Below are 27,137 nucleotides of genomic sequence, written 5' to 3'. Positions count from 1 at the left end.
TGATGCATAGGATGGCTGTAATCGTAGGATGACTGTAATCATCCAGTCTTTACTGATGCATAGGATGGCTGTAATCGTAGGATGACTGTAATCATCCAGTCTTTACTGATGCATAGGATGGCTGTAATCATAGGATGGCTGTAATCATCCAGTCTTTACTGATGCATAGGATGGCTGTAATCATCCAGTCTTTACTGATGCATAGGATGGCTGTAATCGTAGGATGACTGTAATCATCCAGTCTTTACTGATGCATAGGATGGCTGTAATCATCCAATCTCTGATAAAAGTTACAGTCACACTGCAATGTCCTTTTTGTTACTGTTTCTTTTGTTGTTATTTTCCTGTTTTCATGCTGCTTTCTTCTAATGCAGTCAAAGCTCCAACTGGTATATATATACTGTGATACAGTACACTGACAGTCCCTGACATTCTATGGGAGTGAGCAATTTGTGATGAGGTTGAGAAATGTGTTGAGAGAACAGAACCTTCATGGGCAAAGGAATAAACAGTGTAATACAAATACTGGCCTTGTACTTGTTTACACCTCCCCTACCTCCCACACACAACAGCAGAAAGACATGCACACACATACACAGCGCAAACAAACACAGTTTGTATGTGTTTATTGAAATGACAATAAAAATTGTATCAACTGTGTTGTCTATGATTTATAGACCACCATATTGAATGGAGAATGACTGCTGAAATGGGATGGTTTACACAACACAATTCATTCACATCATGACACACCAACTCCGCCCCTTTCAAACTTTCTTTTTTCTACAAGCCCTGTACACGTGGACAAGCAGAGGAGCAGTGTGGTGACATGGACAGAAACCTGTTCCACCAGCCCTGGTGCTGACCGTGGAAAATCAACTTTTCCATCGTCAAGTTCTTGGTGTGTGTTCACTGGTTGATAGTGAGATGATCTGACTTCAGTGGGTGGTGCTGATAATAACGCCCTATTGGCAAGTGCCCTTTAGGCAATTTGTTCTGTTGGGTGTTGTGGTGCATGCCAATGACTGCGTTTCAGTCTGAATGGAGTGCATGCACTGCTTTGGCTGTGTATTTGGGTAGTGGTGTGCAAGGATCAGCAAATGGCATCTTTCTTCTTCAAATTCTAATGTACATGTTGCATGTTAAATGAATTACACTGGTTGGCTGTGTATTTGGGTAATGAGCAGAGGTGTGCAAGGATCAGCAAATGGCATCTTTCTTCTTCAAATTCTAATGTACATGTTGTATGTTAAATGAATTACACCCATTATTACTTCTCATGTCTGCTGTTCATATGCTACAAAGGGGAAAAATCCACTTCAAACAGCAGCTTTTGAATGGATGATCAAATGAACCACCAAAACACTTTAATTTATTTTCTTGGGATTTAGCAATGGTCAATGGGTACACTAACTGCCCTTGGGTATTTGTGGTTTGGGTCACTCACATATCACCACTTCTTGCCAGTTAAAGACCTGTGAATCTGCTGAAAGATGTAAAACATGGGTGATGACTGTCAAGACAATTATGACCCACAAGTGAACCATCCAATGCAAAAATGTACAGACCAAATCACTACAGCTCACTATTAAATGGGGGAACATCTTCAATCTCCAGGTATGTTCTACTTCTCTCCTGCACTGAACACACAAGTTCTACTTCTATCCCTGCACTGAACACACAAGTTCTACTTCTCTCCCTGCACTAAACTCACAAGTTCTACTTCCCTCCCTACACTGACCAAACAAGTTCTACTTCTCTCCCTACACACTCACAAGTTCTACTTCCCTCCCTGCACTGAACAAGTTCTACTTCCCTCCCTACACTGACCAAACAAGTTCTACTTCTCTCCCTACACACTCACAAGTTCTACTTCCCTCCCTACACTGACCAAACAAGTTCTACTTCTCTCCCTACACACTCAAGTTCTACATCCCTCCCTGCACTGAACAAACAAGTTCTACTTCCCTCCCTACACTGAACACACAAGTTCTACTTCCCTCCCTGCACTGAACACACAAGTTTCTACTTTCTCCCTACACTGAACACACAAGTTCTACTGCCCTCCCTACACTGAACACACAAGTTCTACTTCTCTCCCTACACTGAACACACAAGTTCTACTTCTCTCCCTACACTGAACACGAACACACAAGTTCTACTTCTCTCCCTACACTGAACACAAACACACAAGTTCTACTTCTCTCCCTACACTGAACACAAACACACAAGTTCTACTTCTCTCCCTACACTGAACACACAAGTTCTACTTCTCTCCCTACACTGAACACACAAATTATACTTCTCTCCCTGCACTGAACACACAAGTTCTACTTCTCTCCCTAAACTGAACACACAAGTTTCTATGTCTCTCCCTGCACTGAACACACAAGTTCTACTTCTCTCCCTACACTGAACACGAACACACAGGTTCTACTTCCCTCCCTACACTGAACACAAACACACAAGTTCTACTTCCCTCCCTACACTGAACACGAACACACAAGTTCTACTTCTCCCCCTACACTGAACACGAACACACAAGTTCTACTTCCCTCCCTACACTGAACACACAAGTTCTACTTCTCTCCCCACACTGAACACGAACACACAAGTTCTACTTCTCTCCCTACACTGAACAGGAACACACAAGTTCTACTTCTCTCCCTACACTGAACACACAAGTTCTACTTCTTCCCCTACACTGAACACGAACACACAAGTTCTACTTCCCTCCCTACACTGAACACACAAGTTCTACTTCTCTCCCTACACTGAACACGAACACACAAGTTCTACTTCTCTCCCTACACTGAACATGAACACACAAGTTCTACTTCTCTCCCTACACTGAACATGAACACACAAGTTCTACTTCTCTCCCTACACTGAACACACAAGTTCTACTTCCCTCCCTACACTGAACACACAAGTTCTACTTCTCTCCCTACACTGAACACACAAGTTCTACTTCTCTCCCTACACTGAACACACAAGTTCTACTTCTCTCCCTGCACTGAACACACAAGTTCTACTTCTCTCCCTACACTGAACTCAGTACTGCAGGCTCCACATGCATGGACCTGAACCAAAGAACCAAGGCTGACAAAGTGATGCACATGAACAGCAGAACTGAGCAATACCACCACAACATAACAAAACCTCACAACGTCACAATGCTAACACAATTCCCCATGCCCTTCTCTCCCAATCAAAAACAAAACAATGTAAGTAGAAAGTAAATTCGGATGGAATAAAAACTGCTCCTGATACAAACTGAACACAAGTATGATAGAGGCACACACACTGTGTAACAGACAAAACAGTGATGGTCATAATAAACAGTGACGTGATAGCTGATGATGGTCAGTGGAAAACAACAAATATGACATTAAGAGATGATGATGCTTAATCTACAGTGACCAGCATTGACCAAAGGTGAGTTGTCATAACCTGTTCAAGCGTCCAGTGGAGTTTAAATGACAGCCGGATACACTACTTATTTTTGAGGTCTGAAGGTGTTTTATGTTTTGTTTTTCCATCCAGTAACAACTTGAGCAGTGTCAGTGTCTGTATGGCCTACATCTAACATGCACTCTTCTGTCAGTGGGTTTTCATGTCTGTTCCCATGTGTCAGTGTCCAGGACCCAGCCTGTAAGGGGCATCCTGCATGCATCCACACATGGGCAAGGTCCACAGACTGCTAGGTCTGTACACCAGTCTGACAAATGGGGAAAATCTCCTTCACACCATAGGTCCTATTCAAACTATCCACCCCACAAATATCCCACCATCCCAAATGTCCAATTAAAACTAACTACTCTACAAAGTTGGGCAAAAGTATCGACTACATGCACCAAAGCTGCCAAACTAAAATTGTACACATGCAGTATCTGAACATGTAGTCATAATTTAAATACTGGAATATTTGTCTGGTAAACAAGCCTAACAAACAAAATGTAAAAAAAAAAAAACAACAAAAAAAAAACCCTCATCCACCAGACCAGTGTGAATTCACAACAGAAAACTTCCTGTCAACAGAGGCACACAGTACTGATGGTGACTGGCAGATGCACACAGTACTGATGACGACTGACAGGTGCACACAGTACTGATGATGATTGACAGATGCACACAGTACTGATGACGACTGACAGGTGCACACAGTACTGATGATGATTGACAGATGCACACTACTGATGATAATTGGCAGAGGCACACAGTACCGATGATGACTGACAGATAATGATTGACAGGTGCACACAGTACTGATGATGATTGACAGATGCACACAGTACTGATGATGACTGACAGATGCATACAGTACTGATGATAACTGACAGGTGCACACAGTACTGATGACTGACAGATGCATACAGTACTGATGATGATTGACAGAGGCACACAGTACTGATGATGACTGACAGATGCATACAGTACTGATGATAACTGACAGGTGCACAAACAACTGATAATTGATGTCACTGGTTCATCTTAATCACCCAACTGATTCATTCTGTTTGAACTGATTCTTCCCTGAAAATGTTCTCTTTGCTTATCTTCAATGCTAGTTACTTTCAAAAATTTTTCCAATAAAACCCAAGCATTTGACAGAGATTACACAGTTTCATTACTGCATGATGTATGCAAACCCAGGTTAACAAAACGTCTGAAAAAAGGGGAAAAAAAGAAAAGAGGGAGAGAGAAGACAGACAGAAAAAAGCAGCAGTGGAGGCAGATGTTTCTAACAGGATGCATGCAGGAGTTCAAATCATCTGTTGTGGAGGCAGATGTTTCTAACAGGATGCATGCAGGAGTTCAAATCATCTGTTGTGGAGGCAGATGTTTCTTCTAACAGGATGCATGCAGGAGTTCAAATCATCTGTGCGACTGGAAAAAAAACAGCAATTGGAGAGATCCTTCTTCAAATTCACATTTCTTACACTGTTATTCTGTTTCACATGCAATGTACTCAAAAAGATCTAAAAGCATGCAGTTTTGCATTTGAGAATACATTCAAGTAAATATCTAGGTCTTACATTTTTGCAACATCACATAAAAGTCAATAAAGTAAAACTGAATAAAGGCAGAATAACAGAGAAGACCTCTGGTCACCTAGGTAACTGATGTCAATAAAATCTATCCTGGAGGAAAGTGTCCATGAAAAACACAAGCAACAACTCTGAACAGAACTTGACCAGAGACACAAGCACTAAAACCAAGCTTACCTACCAGCACTAAACAGTGGACAGGTACCCAATGTGAAGTGAACCAAGCATTCACAACAGCAGGTTTCAGTCAACATGGCCACACAGAGGACACAGATATCCCTCACACGGTCACTTGGCCACCCTACGGCCACGCCGGCCCCTCCCCCTTCCTCTGGCAGGACTGCTGGCCGCCCGGGTTGTCTTCTTCTTGTCCACCTCTTCCTCCTCCCCCTCCCCCCCTTCCCCCTCTGCTTCTCCCCCCTCTGCCTCTCCCCCCTCTGCTTCAATGGGCTCTTCCATCACCTGCACACACACACACACACAGGGCATCACTTGTCAGTGGGCTCTTCCATCACCTGCACACACACAGGGCATCACTTATGTCAATGGGCTCTTCCATCACCTGCACGCACACTCACACACACAGGGCATCACTTATGTCAGTGGGCTCTTCCATCACCTGCACACACACAGGGCATCACTTATGTCAGTGGGCTCTTCCATCACCTGCACTCACACACAGGGCATCACTTATGTCAGTGGGCTCTTCCATCACCTGCACACACACAGGGCATCACTTATGTCAGTGGGCTCTTCCATCACCTGCACACACACACACACACAGGGCATCACTTATGTCAGTGGGCTCTTCCATCACCTGCACACACACACACAGGGCATCACTTATGTCAGTGGGCTCTTCCATCACCTGCACACACACACACAGGGCATCACTTATGTCAGTGGGCTCTTCCATCACCTGTACACACACACACAGAGCATGTCTCTAACACTGAAACACTACACACACAGGGCATGTCTCTAACACTGAAACACTGTCTCTTTTACACTGTTGTTGTCTATGACACTGAAACAGTCTCTTTTACACTGCTGATGTCCATGATGCTAAAAACTCTCTCTCTTCTGCACTGTTGATGTCCACGATGCTAACACTGTGTCTCTTCTCTTCTGCATTGTTGTTGTCCATGATGCTAACACTGTGTCTCTTCTGCATTGTTGTTGTCTATGATGCTAACACTGTGTCTCTTCTGCACTGTTGATGTCCACGATGCTAACACTGTGTCTCTTCTCTTCTGCATTGTTGTTGTCCATGATGCTAACACTGTGTCTCTTCTGCATTGTTGTTGTCTATGATGCTAACACTGTCTCTCTTCTGCACTGCTGTTGTCTATGATGCTAACACTGTGTCTCTTCTGCACTGTTGATGTCCATGATGCTAACACTGTGTCTCTTCTGCACTGTTGTTGTCCACGATGCTAACACTGTGTCTCTTCTGCACTGTTGATGTCCATGATGCTAACACTGTCTCTCTTCTGCACTGCTGTTGTCCACGATGCTAACACTGTGTCTCTTCTGCACTGCTGATGTCCACGATGCTAACACTGTGTCTCTTCTGCATTGTTGTTGTCTACGATGCTAACACTGTGTCTCTTCTGCACTGCTGATGTCCACGATGCTAACACTGTGTCTCTTCTGCATTGTTGTTGTCCACGATGCTAACACTGTGTCTCTTCTGCACTGCTGTTGTCCACGATGCTAACACTGTGTCTCTTCTGCATTGTTGTTGTCCACGATGCTAACACTGTGTCTCTTCTGCACTGCTGATGTCCACGATGCTAACACTGTGTCTCTTCTGCATTGTTGTTGTCTATGATGCTAACACTGTGTCTCTTCTGCACTGCTGTTGTCTATGATGCTAACACTGTGTCTCTTCTGCACTGTTGATGTCCATGATGCTAACACTGTGTCTCTTCTGCACTGCTGTTGTCTATGATGCTAACACTGTGTCTCTTCTGCACTGCTGTTGTCCATGATGCTAACACTGTGTCTCTTCTGCACTGCTGTTGTCTATGATGCTAACACTGTGTCTCTTCTGCACTGCTGTTGTCTATGATGCTAACACTGTGTCTCTTCTGCACTGCTGTTGTCCACGATGCTAAACACTGTGTCTCTTCTGCACTGTTGTTGTCCACGATGCTAAACACTGTGTCTCTTCTGCATTGTTGTTGTTTATGATGCTAACATTGTGTCTCTTCTGCACTGCTGATGTCTATGATGCTAACACTGTGTCTCTTCTGCACTGCTGTTGTCTATGATGCTAACACTGTGTCTCTTCTGCACTGTTGTTGTCCATGATGCTAACACTGTGTCTCTTCTGCACTGCTGTTGTCTATGATGCTAACACTGTGTCTCTTCTGCACTGTTGATGTCCACGATGCTAACACTGTGTCTCTTCTGTACTGTTGATGTCCACGATGCTAACACTGTGTCTCTTCTGCACTGTTGATGTCCACGATGCTAACACTGTGTCTCTTCTGCACTGTTGATGTCCACGATGCTAACACTGTGTCTCTTCTGCATTGTTGTTGTTTATGATGCTAACACTGTGTCTCTTCTGCATTGTTGTTGTTTATGATGCTAACACTGTGTCTCTTCTGCATTGTTGTTGTTTATGATGCTAAACACTGTGTCTCTTCTGCACTGCTGTTGTCTATGATGCTAACACTGTGTCTCTTCTGCACTGTTGTTGTCTATGATGCTAACACTGTGTCTCTTCTGCACTGCTGTTGTCCATGATGCTAAACACTGTGTCTCTTCTGCACTGTTGTTGTCTATGATGCTAACACTGGGTCTCTTTTGCATTGTTGTTGTCTATGATGCTAAACACTGGGTATCTACAGAACTCTAAAACCAATAACAAAGAAGAAACAGTACAAGGAATAATGAAAGATAACAGTGAGTGATGACTGACCTCAGGCTCCTCTTCCTGACCACTGCCTTCCGCAGTGCCCACGTCACCACCCGCCTCCTCTGTCTGCTGTAACACCACACAGCCATCAGTTAATGTCTGCTGTAACACCACACAGCCATCCGTTAATGTCTGCTGTAACACCACACAGCCATCCGTTAATGTCTGCTGTAACACCACACAGCCATCCGTTAATGTCTGCTGTAACACCACACAGCCATCAGTTAATGTCTGCTGTAACACCACACAGCCATCAGTTAATGTCTGCTGTAACACCACACAGCCATCAGTTATGTCGGCGATGGCGATCAACAAAACTGAAGTCCACTATCAAATCTTCTGAAAACAAATAAAGTCAAACATATGATCTCATCAGCAAAAACAAACTTCTTTTCTTCTAAAGTTCTTGATGCCACATCCACCAAATCTCTTTACTCTATCATGTCAAATCTTCTTGGTTCTGCAAAAATGACTCCTCTTCCTTTTGCCTACATTTCATCTGAACTCCCCAATGTCTTCTCCTCTTTCTTTTTCAACAAAGTCCAAAATATTCTTATCTTCCATCACCACACAGCCATCAGTAAATGTGCTGTAACACCACACACCCATCATCAGTTATGTCTGCTGTAACACCACCCATTATCAGTTAATGTATGTTGTAACACCACCCATCATCAGTTAATGTGCTGTAACACCACCCATCATCAGTTAATGTGCTGTAACACCACCCATCATCAGTTAATGTGCTGAAACACCACCCATAATCAGTTAATGTCTGTTGTAACACCACCCATCATCAGTTAATGTGCTGTAACACCACCCATCATCAGTTAATGTGCTGAAACACCACCCATAATCAGTTAATGTCTGTTGTAACACCACCCATCATCAGTTAATGTGCTGAAACACCACCCATCATCAGTTAATGTCTGTTGTAAAACCACCCATAATCAGTTAATGTCTGTTGTAACACCACCCATCATCAGTTAATGTCTGTTGTAACACCACCCATCATCAGTTAATGTGCTGTAACACCACCTATCATCATTAATGTCTGCTGTAACATCACACACACCACATGTATCTGTACAACACACCACACCACTCAGTGCCTGCAACATATATCTGTACACACGTTATCAGCATTGTCTGCCCACACACACACTACATGGAACATTCCATTCCATCTGCCCACAGCCCTCACCTGACACGCTACATAGAGAACACCACACTGTATCACCTGACACACTACACACAGAACAACACACTGTATCACCTGACACACACAACACCACAGTGTAACAGCCACAGCCTGACCTGACACAGACTCTCCTCTGCAGCAGCCTCCCCTTCCTCATCCACATATTCCTCTTCCGGCTCTTCCAGCAGTTCATCATGGCCTTCCTCAACCTCTGCACCACCCTCCTCTTCCGCACCACCCTCCTCTTCAGCACCGGCCTCCTCTTCCGCACCGCCCTCCTCCTCCATGCCACCCTCCTCCCCCTCCACACCACCTTCTCCGTCCTGCCCCCCGTTCTCCCCCACCTCCATCTCCTCCTCCCCCTCCTGCTGTGCAGCCATGTCTGTGGTCCCTCCCTCTCCCTCTGCCTGTTCCTTGTCGTCTGCCTCCATCTTTCCTTCAGCTTCCGCTGCTTCCTTCTTCTTCCGCTCCTCCTCCGCTGCCTTCTCTCTGGCGTCACGCTCGGCCTCAGCCTTGGCCTTCAGCTTGGTGTACATGAATTTCTGGGGCACAGAAAAACCAGATGGGCTTGATACACTCACCAGCAAAATGTATCATTTGAAATTGTCTGCCTAGCAGAACACAAAAAATCCAGGTAATGCTATTAATCTGAGTAACCAAATTTGAAGAGTAAACCTTTTGGTGCTAGCATTACACTAAACAGATTACTACTGCATTAATAGCCAACACTGCTTTCAAGCAGTGAATGAAGGAAACAGTGCTTCTGAGGAGCACTGTGTTTCAATCACAAGAAGATTATCACCCTGCTTTTGTTCACTGTCACACTGTGGTTGAAAGTCTTGCCAGCCAGGAGCTCTGACTGACTGGATGTGAAGAAAAACATGCTGCAGCTTCCAGCAGTCAGCATCTCCACATCAGAAAAAATCATAAAACAGTCAAGCTAATACTGCAATGAATTATCAGCCTTTCCCTCTCTGATACACATATATCATCCTGTGCTACAACGCACCAGCTAATGAACAAACAGCATGAAGACCCCTGTTGCATGCACACATGCACCAGCCCAGTACCTTGTAGTTGTTGAAGTGAGTTTCCGTCATGCAGTGAGTTTCTTTGGCAGCTGTCTCGTTGTTGTAGAACTTGTTGCACAGTTTGCAGAACCATCCAGTCACTGAGATTACACAGGACTGACCTGTGGGAAAAAAAAAATCAGTGAAGTGAAAAGACAACAAACACCCAATAGATGACGCACCATTTACTGAACTATGTATTTAAGTGCACCTTTTAAAGTGGAGCAGATACATGACATCTGGCCCCAGCCTATTCATAGATGTTAAATACACAAAACAAAACTGCATGAAGCAAAATGTCATCCCTTTGAAAAAGCAGGTAACTGACCGATGGAAGATATGTGAAGACACAGAAGCAGAAAAAAGGACAGGCAGGTAACTGACCGATAACAGCCTTGGGGTCAAACTTGGCCAGCTCCGGGGGCAGCTCCACCTTGATGGGTTCACGTTCCTTTCTGGATGACCGACTGCTGCTTCCCCGCGAGTCACGCTGCACAACACACACCATCCTCCATTACTTTCTGAATCATCACTGCTGCTTCCCCGCGAGTCACGCTGCACAACACACACCATCCTCCATTACTTTCTGAATCATCACTGCTGCTTCCCCGCGAGTCACGCTGCACAACACACACCATCCTCCATTACTTTCTCAATCATCACTGCTACTTCCCCGCGAGTCATGCTGCACAACACACACCATCCTCCATTACTTTCTGAATCATCACTGCTGCTTCCCTGCGAGTCACGCGGCACAACACACACCATCCTCCATTACTTTCTGAATCATCACTGCTGCTTCCCCGCGAGTCACGCTGCACAACACACACCATCCTCCATTACTTTCTGAATCATCACTGCTGCTTCCCCGCGAGTCAGGCTGCACAACACACACCATCCTCCATTACTGTCTCAGTCATCACTGCTACTTCCCCGCGAGTCATGCTGCACAACACACACCATCCTCCATTACTTTCTCAATCATCACTGCTGCTTCCCCGCGAGTCATGCTGCACAACACACACCATCCTCCATTACTGTCTCAGTCATCACTGCTACTTCCCCGCGAGTCATGCTGCACAACACACACCATCCTCCATTACGTTCTCAATCATCATTGCTGCTTCCCCGCGAGTCACGCGGCACAACACACACCATCCTCCATTACTGTCTCAGTCATCACTGCTACTTCCCCGCGAGTCATGCTGCACAACACACACCATCCTCCATTACGTTCTCAATCATCATTGCTGCTTCCCCGCGAGTCACGCGGCACAACACACACCATCCTCCATTACTGTCTCAGTCATCACTGCTACTTCCCCGCGAGTCATGCTGCACAACACACACCATCCTCCATTACGTTCTCAATCATCATTGCTGCTTCCCCGCGAGTCACGCGGCACAACACACACCATCCTCCATTACTGTCTCAGTCATCACTGCTACTTCCCCGCGAGTCACGCGGCACAACACACACCATCCTCCATTACTGTCTCAATCATCACTGCTGCTTCCCCGCGAGTCACGCGGCACAACACACACCATCCTCCATTACTTTCTCAATCATCACTGCTACTTAACCCAAATACATGCAAAGTATTCAAAAAATATATACATGTACCCAAAAAGACCAAAAAAAAAAACCCACCAAATCATCCATCACTCTTCACACGTTAATAACAACTTTACCTCAAAACATGCAAACTAAAAATGACAAAGATCACAAAACAGTGAAAGCATGGAGCACTGTTTGAAGCAGGGAATCTCAAGTTGCAGGCAATGATTCACTCTCTCTCCCAATCAATCTGAATGGGATTTTTTTTTAACCACTAGCCAGGCACAACCAAAAGCTGAATGCAGTGTGACCCTAACTGAAAAGTTATACCCTGTACCAACATTTTCCTAATGATGATAAGCCTTCATTTGTCTCCCAAACCTGACAATCAATCCCAAATTTTCTCTTTTTTTCCTACCCTTACCTCACAAACTAAACAAGAGAAAGAAAGGCCATCAAATTGGTTGTGGATGCTTCAAAAAGATCAAACTGCAAAAACTCTTCCAGACAACATTAACACTGAAGATGCCACCAGTTCCTAACACAGGACACAAGACAAACATGTACAGGATAACAAAGAGGGAACAAGTAGAGGAGGACTATGATGAGGCCACAACAATGACTGTCAGTTACAAACTGGAACAAGTAGAGGACTATGATGAGGCCACAACAATGACTGTCAGTTACAAACTGGAACAAATAGGAGGACTATGATGAGGCCACAACAATGACTGTCAGTTACAAACTGGAACAAGTAGAGGACTATGATGAGGCCACAACAATGACTGTCAGTTACAAACTGGAACAAATAGGAGGACTATGATGAGGCCACAACAATGACTGTCAGTTACAAACTGGAACAAGTAGAGGAGGACTATGGTGAGGCCACAACAATGACTGTCAGTTACAAACTGGAACAAGTAGAGGAGGACTATGATGAGGCCACAACAATGACTGTCAGTTACAGACTGGAACAATTAGAGGACTATGATGAGGCCACAACAATTACTGTCAGTTACAGACTGGAACAAGTAGAGGAGGACTATGATGAGGCCACAACAATGACTGTCAGTTACAAACTGGAACAAGTAGAGGAGGACTATGATGAGGCCACAACAATGACTGTCAGTTACAGACTGGAACAAGTAGAGGAGGACTATGATGAGGCCACAACAATGACTGTCAGTTACAGACTGGAACAAGTAGAGGAGGACTATGATGAGGCCACAACAATGGACTGTCAGTTACAAACTGGAACAAGTAGAGGAGGACTATGATGAGGCCACAACAATGACTGTCAGTTACAAACTGGAACAAGTAGAGGAGGACTATGATGAGGCCACAACAATTACTGTCAGTTACAAACTGGAACAAGTAGAGGAGGACTATGATGAGGCCACAACTATGACTGTCAGTTACAAACTGGAACAAGTAGAGGGACTATGATGAGGCCACAACAATGACTGTCAGTTACAGACTGGAACAAGTAGAGGAGGACTATGATGAGGCCACAACAATTACTGTCAGTTACAGACTGGAACAAATAGAAGAGGACTATGATGAGACCACAACAATGACTGTCAGTTACAAACTGGAACAAGTAGAGGAGGACTATGATGAGGCCACAACAATTACTGTCAGTTACAGACTGGAACAAGTAGAGGAGGACTATGGTGAGGCCACAACAATGACTGTCAGTTACAGACTGGAACAAGCAGAGGAGGACTATGATGAGACCACAACAATGACTGTCAGTTACAGACAGGAACAAGTAGAGGAGGACTATGATGAGGCCACAACAATGACTGTCAGTTACAAACTGGAACAAGTAGAGGAGGACTATGATGAGACCACAACAATGACTGTCAGTTACAAACTGGAACAAGTAGAGAACCATGATGAGGCCACAACAATTACTGTCAGTTACAAACTGGAACAAGTAGAGGAGGACTATGATGAGGCCACAACAATGACTGTCAGTTACAAACTGGAACAAGTAGAGGAGGACTATGATGAGGCCACAACAACGACTGTCAGTTACAGACTGGAACAAGTAGAGGACTATGATGAGGCCACAACAATTACTGTCAGTTACAGACTGGAACAAGTAGAGGAGGACTATGATGAGGCCACAACAATGACTGTCAGTTACAAACTGGAACAAGTAGAGGAGGACTATGATGAGGCCACAACAATGACAGGAGGAGTTTGTATTATACTCCATGTTTGGTGTTAAATATACTTACCATGTCAAACTGATGCAAACTAGGCCTATTGGTTTGCTCTGCTTGGCCAAATTTCCCGCGGCTAACAGTGAAAAGACGGGCCCACCCGCTCTCAGCCAATCAAACGCCTCTAAAAACTATAAGCGCTTAATCATTCCGTGGCCATGAACAAAAATGCCCCATGAGAACCACGGCGGAGACGCGGGGACGGACGGGCGGGCATTCGAGTTTGACATGTAAGTATATTTAACACCAAACATGGAGTATAATACAAACTCCTCCTTTTGGTGTCATATACTGTACCATGTCAAACTGATGCAGAATTTAAAGCAAATGGAGGAGGGCAACGCCTACTGGTTCATATGGGGAGCCCTTGTAACTGAGACGGCAGTGTTAGCCGCGACAAAGGAAATCCCCTTGGAACCGTCAGCCCTGGTCATACGGAAATTCCTGAGGTAGAAGTTGATGAAGGATTCTCAGACCTCCAGAAGGCTGCCTCCAAGACGTGCTGCGTTGGCACTGAGTGCTGGAAAGCAGCCGAAGTAGCTATGGCCCGCACTTCGTGTGCTCTGGGATGAAGACAGCTGATATCCCTGTGTGCATGAGAGTAGGCTCTACGAATGACTTGGGAAACCCAGCGGGAAATGGTGCCTGCAGCGATGTCTTTCTTGTAATTCTCATTGAGGGAGATGAGCAGACACCTCTGAGAAGAATGCCTATGGCGAGACCTATCCCAATAATATTTGAGACACCGAACAGGACAGGTGCCTATCCTGATCATCTTGGGCAAGAATATCAGACAAAGGTCTGACCCTCGGAGAGGGGGAAGGAACCTCAGGGTCTTGGTTCTTAGCCAGAAACTCTGGAAGGAAACGAATAGTGATGGAACCATCTCTGTGGAAGGCCAGATCTTGTGGCATTCCATTAAGCCCATGCAGCTCACTTCTACGACTGCCTGTGGCCAGCCACAGAAGGAAAGTGGTCTTGAGGGTGAGGATGTCAAAAGGAATAGTCCCCAATGGTAGGAAGGTCTGTTTTCGAATGATATCCAGCACCAGGAACAAGTCCCAGAGGGGCACTCTTCTGGGGTCTCTAGCTTCCTTCAGAGGGGCACCCCTAGCCACCTCTCTGAGCAGGCAATCCGCTTCAAAGGCGGAACCACCTAGCTGTTTGCATTGTGGTACAGAAGGCAGACCTGTACCCTCGCACAGAACTAGCAGACAGGATGAGAACCGAGGAGCAGAGAGCCAGAAAGTTGGCCAGCTGCATGCTCGTAAGGTTCGTAGGGGTAATGCCCTGAGCTGTACACCACCGCAACCATTTCTTCCAGCGAAAGTCATACAAAGTCTCCGTTCCCTGCCTCCTTGCTCTGGTGACTATGGAGAGGAGGTCAGAGGAGGCACACCCCTTGGTCAGCACAGCCAACACAGAGGTCGACCGAGGGGTCGAGGACTTCAATGGTGATGCTGACAGTTCCGACCGCACAGCAGCCATGCGTGCTGGTGGAGCAGTTGAGGATTGGAATGCGGAGTGCCCGAGCGAGGCTGCCTCAGCAGATGAGATTTGGTTTCAAGTTCCAGGGGTGGGACATGTGTCAGGGACTGAAGGTCCGGAAACCAGGTCTGGGCTGGCCATTTCGGCGCAATGAGGATCGGCTGCGGGTGTTCCAATCTGTCTTTCCGTATCACCTTGGACAGAATTGGAAAGGGAGGAAACGCGGAGGCAATCAGACTGCTCCAATCCACAGAGAGAGCATCCACTGCCCACGCTTCTGGGTCGGCAACCGCAGAGACGGAAGTGGGAAGTCTCTTGTTGAACAAGGTCCACCATCGGCCGAAACCACTGTTCCCAAACCCCCTGAAGGCTGTCCTTGTCCAGGGTGCACTCTATGCGTATGTCACTCTTGGACCTGCTAGGAGCATCTGCCAAGAAGTTGGTTTTTCCTGCTCAGTGTCTCGCTGAAAGTGCAATGCCCTTGCTGTGGCACCAACGGAGGAGAGCCTCCGTCCGCATGGAGAGGTCTGCCGAGTGCGCTCCCCCCATTTGTTCACATAACATGCGACCGTCGTCTTGTCCGTGAACAAGCGGATGGTCTTGCCAGTGGCCTCCGCCATGAAGTGCAGGAGAGTCCTGCGAACTGCCTCCAGTTCTAGAAAATTGATGTGGCATAGGCGCTCCTCCGGGGACCAAGTCCCTGCTGCATAGAGTGAGTCCATGTGGGCTCCCCAGCCCAGGGAGGAGGCGTCTGTGAAGAGTGCCACCTGAAGAGTAGGTGGGGCTAAGGGCACCCCCTGTGTCCGAAGGGGGGTGATTAACCACTCTGATGTCACGTCGAGGAACCACTCGCCCAGACATATCTGGGTATCCCATGGCTGAGTGCTCTGGGACCGGCGTAACCTCAGTGCCCTCTGGAGAGGGTGCTTGAGAACCCTGTCCAGGGGAATGAGAGGTGCCGTGGACTCCATCATGCCCAAGAGGGAAGAAAGTGTCTGCGCTGTATCTTGGGAGGAGTGGCGCCAGTGGCTGAGGAGGCCTGCCAGACGGTCCCAGTGATCTGGCGCCAGAGAGACTATCACAGACCGCGTGTCGAATCTCATCCCTAAGAAGTCGAAGGACTGACGTGGGGACAGATCGCATATCTGCTGGTCCATGAGGAAGCCCAGTTGGGAGCAAAGGTCTAGAAGTCTGGCCGTATGACTCAGGCACAGGGCCTGCGACTGGGCCAGGATAAGCAAGTCGTCCAGGTACACACAGAGACCAATGGATTCCGAGCGGACGATGGACACCAATTCCCGCACCACCTTGGTAGACAGGAAAGGGGCAAGGGACAGACCAAATGGGAAGGACGGGAACTGGAACCCCTTGACCCTCCACACGAAACCTCCGGTACCGATGGGATGCCGAATGGATGAGTATATGAAAATAAGCATCTTCCAGATCAATAGAGGTAGGGCAATCACCTTGTTGGATGGTCTCCCGAATCTGTGCCTGTGTGTCCATCTTGAATTTGATTTTGGGGAGGAATTTGTTGAGGGGGGACAAGTCCCAAAACTGGTCTCCACCCTCCCGAGACCTTTGGAATCACCAAGAACCAGCCGTAAAAACCGGGGCCCGGGTCCGAGAGTTGAGATATAGCCCCATGAGGAGTGGGTGCGATATCTCTTTTTCTAGGACGCTCTCCTGCTCCGTCGAGCTGGGCACCTAAGGAGGAGGAGTGGATCTTAGAGGGGGGAGGTCCTCCACCCAAGACAGCATGTACCCCGACTCTAGCACCGACATAATCCCGTCGTTGAGTCCCCGAGCACACCACTGATGTGCATGCCGGGACAAGTTTCCTACTTGGAGGGACTGAACGACTGGCGGTGCTGAATCGGGGCCCAGTCATTGGGGGTGCTGCCTTCTGGCCTTGGGCATGGCCGGTCGGCTTGGACGGACCTAAGGTGGTTTATTCCTCTGCCACCGATTCAGCACACGCTGCCTTGACAGGCGGTGTGGTATATGGAGGGGCCCTGGTGGCCAGTCTCTTCAATGGCATAGAACCCTGGAGCCCATGAGAGGTGTGGGCCAAATATGAGGCCACCTCCCTGTTTGTCTCTGCCCTGTGGCTGACAAAATGGGGCAGGAACTGGCCGAAGAGGGAGTGCTGCTGTGCTGGGATGGACCGCAGGGCAGCCCTCTCCTCCACAGGAATGTTAGAGAGGCTGAAAATGGCATCACGCCGCGCTAGCACAGTATTGAAGTGAAGGCTGGTAGCTGTGTCTGCAGCTGCCGTGAGACCAGATGCTACCCTATTGCCCAAAGCGTGTAACATGTGGTCGGTGAAGAGGCCCGGCGTGACAGAGAAAGGAGACCCCTTGTCCTGATTAACCGGACACTGTTCCCACAGCTCATTGGCCCTGTGAAGGAACGTGTCGAAGGTGTACGCCGTGGAAACCTCGAGGGGGCAGCGGCGGGCCAATTTGTCCCACTCTGCTAACGTTTTAAAGGATAGGTTAGCTGAAGTGGGGAAGGTGGTGCGCTGTGAGACCAACATCCTGTCCTGTGCGGAGGGCTGTGCTCCGCTGTAGGCAGGGTGGTCCTGTGTGTACCAGGACCACACCCCTCCCTTGGAGGAATCTTTAAGAAACTTTCCCAGGGAAAAGGCGCCCGGGGCAGAGAGGGACTCACTGCCTGGAGGAGGGATGGAAGCAGCACCCCTGACAGTGCGGGCTGACTTATTAAGCCATACCTGCACCATTTCTGGCACTCTGAGTTGCCTTGTGGTTCTGGAGTTAGAGTCACATGGCGTTTAGAAGGGTCAAGGGTAACAAAGTAGCCTGAGGGACTGATTCGGCATACGTGACCCTATTGGGAGGCAGTCGAGCCGCAAAGTCCGAGTTTGGTTCAGGCTGGTCCCTAGGGAGGCATGGGCTCAATCTGTCCCCCCTTGGGATGTGGGCGAAGAGTGCTCATCTGCTTGTTCGTCCTCATCCGAAGACAGGTGCTCCCACTCTTGTTCGCAGTCCATCCCCTGTTGGGTGCCATCCCAAGTGGATGTACCCACTGGGGCGTCCTGTGAGCTGTGGTCAGCCCAGCGGGATGAGCTGGGACGATCCCGAGCCGGGACCATGGCCGCCACTGTTATGTCCCTTGACACCTGAAGCGGGTGGGGAGCGTGTGGACCGTAGGTCCAACCATGCTTGGGATGGTGGTGCCACACCTTCTCAGAGAGGGCGTCCCTGGATGCAAGAGTGACCCACGAGTGCTGTGTGGGGACAAACACCCACTCATCTCACTGTAGGACCGAGGGCTGGGCAGGTGGGGACTGCCGGCTCCGCCGGGCCGAGTAGGGCCCCTGAGCAGCCGTCGGACCTGACAAGGAGGCCGTTGTGACCGTGGAGGTCACCTGTGGGTTGACAGAGGCCCGATTTGTGGACAGAGTGGCAATATTGGTCGAGGAGCTCGACCTGACCGACAAGAAGTCGATCCCACTTGTCGGGGCTGTGTGTATCACCCTGTGAGATGTGCTGGGTTGGGTCCGGTGGGGAGCGGACAAGGGGCTGGCCCTTGGTGCTCCCGGCAACCCAGTGTGCACCCTAGGTGCGCCCCAGTACGGGTAGAATGGGGGTAACTACCCGTGGGCACCAGCCATACTTTGACCCGAGCCCCAAGGGTCACTGGTGCGTTGACCTCCATGAAGGGAACAACCTGGCCAAGTCGGAGGGAGGTCAGGTCCGACTTGGGTGTCAGTCCCGCCCGAAGACGAGCGGGCTGACTGCCCGGAACCGCCTGACACGCACGGGCCTCCCCCCAGCAGGGGAGACCGGCCGGATAGCGGGAAGACCTGCAGAGCAGGTTGCCACGCGCCCCGAATCCCCTCCCGTGGGGAGACTGGGGTGGGCTTGGCCCGGGGTGGGCAAAGTAGAGATCCCCCCCCGGAACCAAATTTTTCTCCCCCCCCAAAAGGAGGTGGGGGAGGGGGGTCAACAGAGAAGGGAGGAGGGGGAACAACAATGGGGCACGTGAGGGCCGTCTCCGAGTGGGGACCCGGGTAATGGCCGGGCGCGGCCTCCCCTCGGGAGTCCGCGCCTAGCTGCGAGTCCCCACAGCACGGAGATGACTTGCCATTCACCCTTCTCCCTGCCTCGCGCTGGGACACCTCGGGAGGCGACGCTCGTACCTCTTTCCCCCCGGTCCCCTTCATGACCGTTTTACTGGTACGAAAGTCGCCTCCGCGATCAGCGTCTAACGACGCATCGCCGCGGTCCGTATCGGGAGGAATCATGAGCTCCGGGCCTGGGAGAGTCTCTTACCGAGTCTCAATCCTAGCATCATGATCCCCTTGCCTTCGTGGTATGGCACACGAGGCATGGAACCCGTGCTTAGGCACCCAGCGAAAATCCGACCCCCAACAGAGAAAGGAAAGACAGGATCGACTTAGAGGCAGAAAAAATCGAACGAATCGAGGGTGCCGAGTCGGATCGAGTACACAGAATGTAAGAATACAATAAACACAAGCCACATGCAACAAAATAAGGCCAAAAGGATACGCTGAACAGCCGAAAAAAGCGTAAGACGAGACAGAGCGTAAACCTGACAAGATGGCGTTGAGAGCCTTGGCCAAAGGGATGATGAGCGCTTATAGTTTTTAGAGGCGTTTGATTGGCTGAGAGCGGGTGGGCCCGTCTTTTCACTGTTAGCCGCGCGAAATTTGGCCAAGCAGAGCAAACCAATAGGCCTAGTTTGCATCAGTTTGACAAGGTACAGTATATGACACCAAATGTCAGTTACAGACTGGAACAAGTAGAGGAGGACTATGATGAGGCCACAACTATGACTGTCAGTTACAAACTGGAACAAGTAGAGGAGGACTATGATGAGGCCACAACAATTACTGTCAGTTACAGACTGGAACAAGTAGAGGAGGACTATGATGAGGCCACAACAATTACTGTCAGTTACAAACTGGAACAAGTAGAGGAGGACTATGGTAAAGCCACAACAATGAAGGTAAGTGCATGTTCACTGCAACACATGACAGGAAAAGACAACCTCTGCTGTCACAATAGTGGAAGATGACAGGAAAAGACAACCTCTGCTGTCACTACAGTGAGATGGCAAGAGAAGACAACCTCTGCTGTCACTACAGTGAGATGGCAAGAAAAGACAACCTCTGCTATCACAACAGTGAGAGATGACAGGAAAAGACAACCTCTGCTGTCACTACAGTGAGATGGCAAGAGAAGACAACCTCTGCTATAATAACAGTGGAGATGACAGGAAAAGACAACCTCTGCTGTCACAACAGTGGGAGATTCCAGAAAAAGACAACCTCTCCTGTCACACAAAAATGTACCCACCCTTGACTTGTCACTTCTTCGGAAATCCTTCTCTGGCTTCTCATGCAGTTTTCTGGTTCTGTAACATATGTTCCACTGAATTATTGAAACGATCAACAAACAGTGTGACAAATGTAGCACTGATTTACTGGAAAGATGAACAAACATAGTGTGACTCGTGTGGCAATGGTTTACCTGAAATGATTAACAAACACAGTGTGACAAATAAGGCAGTGATTTACTGAAATGATTAACACATCTCATGCTGTATGAACTGTCATCACACTGCAACCTTTACTTGCTGCTGTCAGGCCAGGAGGGAGGGGAGTCAGTGACAACACAGCAACAAAACACTGACAATCCTCTGACAACCACGTCCACCAAACTACACACTGATCAGTCACCTGGATGTCTGTGTCACCTACACTGATCAGTGATTGACCTGGGTTTCTGTGTCACCTACACTGATCAGTGACCTGGGTTTCTGTGTCACCTACACTGATCAGTGACCTGGGTTTCTGTGTCTCCTACACCTGATCAGTGACTGACCTGGGTATTTCTGTGTCACCTACACTGATCAGTGACCTGGGTTTCTGTGTCAACCTACACTGATCAGTGACCTGGTTTCTGTTTGTCACCTACAGCTGATCTTTGCACTACAACTGACACTGACCGGTTTCTGTGTCACCTACACTGATCAGTGGTGACAGGGTTTCTGTGTTGTCCCCTACACTGATCAGTGATTGACCGGGGTTTTCTGTGTCACCCTACACTGATCAGTGACTGGACCTGGGTTTCTGTTTGTCACCTACACTGATCAGTGACCTGGGTTTCTGTGTCCACCTACATGATCATGACTGACCTGGGTTTCTGTGTCACCTACACTGATTCATGACTGACCTGGTTTCTGTGTCACCTACACTGATCAGTGACCTGGGTTTCTGTTCACCTACACTGATCAGTGACTGACCTGGGTTTTCTGTTTACCTACACTGATCAGGGATTGACATGGCTGTTCTGTGTCACCTACACTGATCAGTGACTGCCTGGGTTTCTGTGTCACCTACACTGATCAGGTGGACCTGGGTTTCTGTGTCACCTACACTGATCAGTGATGACCTGGGTTTCTGTGGTCACCTACACTGATCAGTGACCTGGGTTTCTGTGTTCACCTACACTGATCAGTGACCTGGGTTTCTGTGTCACCTACACTGATCAGTGATGACCTGGGTTTCTGTGTCACTACACTGATCAGTGACTGACCTGGTTTCTGTGTCACCTACACTGATCAGGACCTGGGTTTCTGTGTCACCTACACTGATCAGTGACCTGGGTTTCTGTTTCACCTACACTGATCAGTGACCTGGGTTTCTGTGTCACCTACACTGATCAGTGACTGACCTGGGTTTCTGTGTCACCTACACTGATCAGGTTGACCTGGGTTTCTGTGTCACCTACACTGATCAGTGACCTGGGTTTCTGTGTCACCTACACTGATCAGTGACCCTGGGTTTCTGTGTCACCTACACTGATCAGTGACTGACCTGGGTTTCTGTGTCACCTACACTGATCAGTGACTGACCTGGGTTTCTGTGTCACCTACCACTGATCAGTGATTGACCTGGGTTTCTGTGTCACCTACACTGATCAGTGACTGACTGGGTTTCTGTGGTCACCTACATGATCAGTGATTTCCCTGGGTTTCTGTGTCCCCTACACTGATCAGTGACCTGGGTTTTCTGTGTCACCTACACTGATCAGTGTGACCTGGGTTCTGTGTCACCTACACTGATCAGTGACTGACTGGTTTCTGTGTCACCTACACTGATCAGTGACTGACCTGGGTTTCTGTGTCACTACACTGATCAGTGATTGACCTGGGTTTCTGTGTCACCTACACTGATCAGTGACCTGGGTTTCTGTGTCACCTACACTTATCAGTGATGTCCTGGGTTTCTGTGTCACCTACACTGATCAGTGGACCTGGGTTTCTGTGTCACCTACACTGATCAGTGACCTGGGTTTCTGTGTCACCTACACTTATCAGTGATTGACCTGGGTTTCTGTGTCACCTACACTGATCAGTGACCTGGGTTTCTGTGTCACCTACACTGATCAGTGACTTGACCTGGGTTTCCTGTGTCACCTACACTGATCAGTGACCTGGGTTTCTGTGTCACCTACACTGATCAGTGACCTGGGTTTCTGTGTCACCTACACTGATCAGTGACTTGACCTGGGTTTCTGTGTCACCTACACTGATCGTGACCTGGGTTTCTGTGTCACCTACACTGATCAGTGACCTGGGTTTCTGTGTCACCTACACCTGATCAGTGATGACCTGGGTTTCTGTGTCACCTACACTGATCAGTGACCTGGGTTTCTGTGTCACCTACACAGATCAGTGACTGAAGGATGTCTGTGTCACCTACACTGATCTGCTGACCTGGGATTCTGTGACACCTACACTGATCAGTGGCCTGGGTTTCTGTGTTCACCTACCACTGATCAGTGGCTGACCTGGGTTTCTGTGTACCTACATGATCAGTGACCACTGGGTTTCTGTGTCACCTACACTGATCAGTGACTGACCTGGGTTTCTGTGTCACCTACACTGATCAGTGATGACCTGGGTTTCTGTGTCACCTACACAGATCAGTGACCCCTGGGTTTCTGTGTCACCTACACTGATCCGTGATTGACCTGGGTTTCGTGTCACCTACACTGATCAGTTGACCTGGGTTTCTGTTTCACCTACACTGATCAGTGACCTGGGTTTCTGTGTCACCTACACTGATCAGTGACTGCCTGGGTTTTGTGTTCACCTACACTGATCAGTGACTGACCTGGGTTTCTGTGTCACCTACGTGATCAGTGACCTGGGTTTCTGTGTCACCTACACGATGCAGTGATTGACCTGGGTTTCTGTGTCACCTACACTGATCAGTGACCTGGGTTTCTGTGTCTACCTACACTGATCAGTGACCTGGGTTTCTGTGTCACCTACACTGATCAGTGACCTGGGTTCTGTGTCACCTACACTGATCAGCTGACCTGGGTTTCTGTGTCACCTACACTGATCAGTGACCTGACTGGTTGTCTGTGTCACCTACACTGATCAGTGACCTGGGTTTCTGTGTCACCTACACTGATCCAGTGGCCTGGGTTCTGTGTTGCCTACACTGATCAGTTGACTGACTGGGTTTCTGTGTCACCTACACTGATTCTGTGTCTGACCTGGGTTTCTGTAGGTCTACTTTTTTGTTTTTTTTACACTGATCAGGTGGACCTGGGTTTCTGTGTCACCACACTGAAGTCAGTTGATTGACCTGGGTTTTCTGTGTCACCTCACTGATCAGTGAATGAGGGTTTCTGTGTTCACCTACACTGATCAGTGACCTGGGTTTCTGTGGCACCTACACTGGATCGTGATTGACCTGGGTTTTCTGTGTCACCTACATGATCAGATGACCTGGGTTTCTGTGTCACCTACACTGATCATGATTGACCTGGGTTTCTGTGGTCACCTACACTGATCAGTGATGACCTGGGTTTCTGTGTCACCTACACTGATCGTGATGACCTGGGTTTCTGTGTCACCTACACTGATCAGTGACCTGGGTTTCTGTGTCACCTACACTGATCAGGACTGCACCTGGATGTCTGTGTCACCTACACTGCTCAGTGACCTGGGTTTCCTGTGTCACCTACACTGATCAGTGGCTGGGTTTCTGTGTTCGCCCCTACCTGCTCCAGTGATGCCTGGGTTTCTGTGTCACTACACTGATCAGTTGACGACCTGGGTTTCTGGTAAACCTACCGTCGTGTTGGGTTTCTTGTCCTAATGACGTGATTGCCTGGGTTTCTGTGTCCCCTCAGTCAGTGATGCCTGGGTTTCGTGTCCCCTAATTGACGTGACCTGGGTTTCTGTGTGCTCCCGTCAGTGATTGCCTGGGTTCGGGTCCCCTACCTGATAGTGCCCGGGGGTTCTTTTTTAAACTGTCGTGCCGGGTTTTGTGTCCCCTCATGATCAGGGACTGCCTGGGTTTCTGTGTCCCTACACTGATCATGACTGCCCGGGGTTTCTGTGCACCACACTGATCAGTGATGGGTTTCTGTGTCACAATGATGTGATTGACGGGTTTTGTGCACCTACACTGATGTGCCCTGGGTTTCTGTGTCCCCACATGATCAGGCCCTGGGTTTCTGGTATACAGGATAGGGGTTGATGGGTTTCTGTGTACTACAGATCAGGCCCCTGGGTTTTGTGTCCTACACTGATCGGGATGCCGGGATGTCTTTTCCCCCTACTGATCAGGCCGGGGTTTCTGTGTCCCCCTACATGTCAGTGGGGGGTTCTGTGTTCCCTACATGACGTGATGAGGGTTTCTGTGTCCCTACAGATCGGAGGGGTTTTGGTCCTAACTGATCAGTGGGGGTTTTCTTGTCATACATGTCAGTGTTGCCTGGGTTTCTGGCAATACATGATCAGTGATGCCTGGGTTTCTGTTCATACATGATCGTGACGGGGGTTTTGTGTCCCCTAATGATCAGTGTTTGCCCTGGGTTTCTTGTCACCACTGATCAGGCCCTGGGTTTTTTTTTCATACATGTCGTGACCGGGTTTCTGTGTATACATGATCAGGATGACTGGGTTTCTGTGTCCCTCATGATCGTGATGCCCGGGGTTTTCCCTGTGCACCTACCTGTCGGGGCCCCGGGTTTCTGTGTCCTTACATGATCGGTTTGCCGGGGGGTTTCTGTGTCACTCACTGATCGTGACCGGGGTTTTCTGTGTCCCTCCTGAACAGTGCCCTGGCTTTCTTCCCATCTACATGTCAGTGCCTGGGTTTCGTGTCCCTAGCTCTTTTTAACCCACTTTTGGGATTTCAAGAAAAAACCAGTAAAGTTCATCAAAAAGGAACTTTCAAGACACAACAATTGAAGTACATAAACCCCGCTGGCACTTTAAACCAAAAAACCTGAAAGGTACAAAAGACTTCGTTTGTTTAAGGTAGGGAGGTTGCAGGTTAGGCATTCTTACAAGCCCGTGCTGCCCCCCTGGCCCATGCGTACTCCACGACTCAAAACCTCCCCACGTCACAGAAAAAGCCCAGTTAAAGGGTCTCATTGAGACGACACTGTCATCCATCGCAGCCCTGGTCTTTTTTTTTCCCTGTTAAAGTGTGTGAAAAAAAACAGAGAAAAGCATGACAGTGTCCCTTGTGTGTTTCTCGTGGCCCCGGTTTTCCCGACTCAAGAAGTTCTTGGGGGGGCCCCCCCACCCCCTTTTTGGACTTGAACCCTTTGTTTTAAACCCAAAAACTGTAAAACCCCCTATCGTTTAAAAACCCTTTAGGGAAAAAATTTTCCCAAAATGGGAAAAAACCTTTAAACCTTTTAACACCAAATGGTTTAACACAAATGTCTGTAACACAACTAAAAAAGGGTTTTTCACCATTTCTTTCACCAACATGGTTTAAAAAACAGGGGACACCCTTTTTTTAAAAAAAAATTTTTTAAAAAAAATTAAAAACCTTGCTCTGTAACACAAACATTTTAAAAAGGGGGAAAAAACATTTTAAAAAAACCCAAAAGGTCAAAAACCCCAGTCTTAACACCACCCAAAAAAAAAAAAAAATTTTAAAAACACCCCTTTAAAAAAAATTCTTAAACCAACTTTTAAAAAAATTTTTTTAAAATTTTTAAAAAAAAAATTTAAAAAAAAAAAAAAAAAACCCCCAAAAACCAACAAATGGGTTTTCCCCCCCAACATCAAAAAAAAAAAAAAACAAATGGGGTTTTTTAACAAACAAATTTTGTTTTAAAAAAATTTTAAAATATTCTTAAAACAAAAAAATTTTAAAAAAAAAAAAAAAAAACAAAAAAAAAAAAAAAATTTTAAAAAAAAACACTTAAAACCCCCAACCCAACAAAAAAAAAACAAAAAATAACATTTAACCAAAAAAACCCCCCCAAACTTTTTTTTTTTTTAAAACATTAATTTATTTAAAATTTTTTTATTCTCAGAAAAAAACCACAAACAATTTTTTAAAATAAAATCAAAGGGGTTTTCCCCCCCGTAATTTTTTGGAATAATATATAAATTTCACACCCAAAACCCCAAAAAAAAAAAACCCCAAAAAAAAAAAACAAAAAAAAAAAAAAAAAAAACCAAAAAAGTTTTTTCAAAAAAAAAAAATTTTAAAAAAAAAAATTTTTTTATTATTTTATTTAGTAAAATAAAACCAAGTTTTAAAAAAGGGAAAATTAAAATGTCTTAAA

The 27,137-nt window shown here is 47.4% G+C and overlaps 1 protein-coding gene across 1 annotated transcript in view; it reads right to left on the bottom strand.

Moving 5' to 3' along the window:
- Window positions 1-609: 609 nt before the first annotated feature.
- LOC143276082 (uncharacterized) overlaps window positions 610-27,137 on the bottom strand; it is a 36,877-nt gene continuing 10,349 nt past the window's right edge. Inside the window, exons 5-13 of the mRNA XM_076580470.1 lie at window positions 24,823-24,937; window positions 24,252-24,307; window positions 23,445-23,498; window positions 20,874-20,948; window positions 10,636-10,741; window positions 10,252-10,373; window positions 9,298-9,723; window positions 7,984-8,049; window positions 610-5,513 (exon numbers count right to left, since the gene is read on the bottom strand). Of these exons, the coding sequence (XP_076436585.1) occupies window positions 5,340-5,513; window positions 7,984-8,049; window positions 9,298-9,723; window positions 10,252-10,373; window positions 10,636-10,741; window positions 20,874-20,948; window positions 23,445-23,498; window positions 24,252-24,307; window positions 24,823-24,937 (1,194 nt within the window). The 3' untranslated portion in view covers window positions 610-5,339. The remainder of the gene's footprint in view (window positions 5,514-7,983; window positions 8,050-9,297; window positions 9,724-10,251; window positions 10,374-10,635; window positions 10,742-20,873; window positions 20,949-23,444; window positions 23,499-24,251; window positions 24,308-24,822; window positions 24,938-27,137) is intronic.

The sequence above is a fragment of the Babylonia areolata genome, chromosome 31, assembly GCF_041734735.1.
Source record: "Babylonia areolata isolate BAREFJ2019XMU chromosome 31, ASM4173473v1, whole genome shotgun sequence".
NCBI classification, from domain to species: Eukaryota; Metazoa; Mollusca; class Gastropoda; order Neogastropoda; family Buccinidae; genus Babylonia; species Babylonia areolata.
This window is presented reverse-complemented; position numbering and strand designations above follow the sequence as displayed.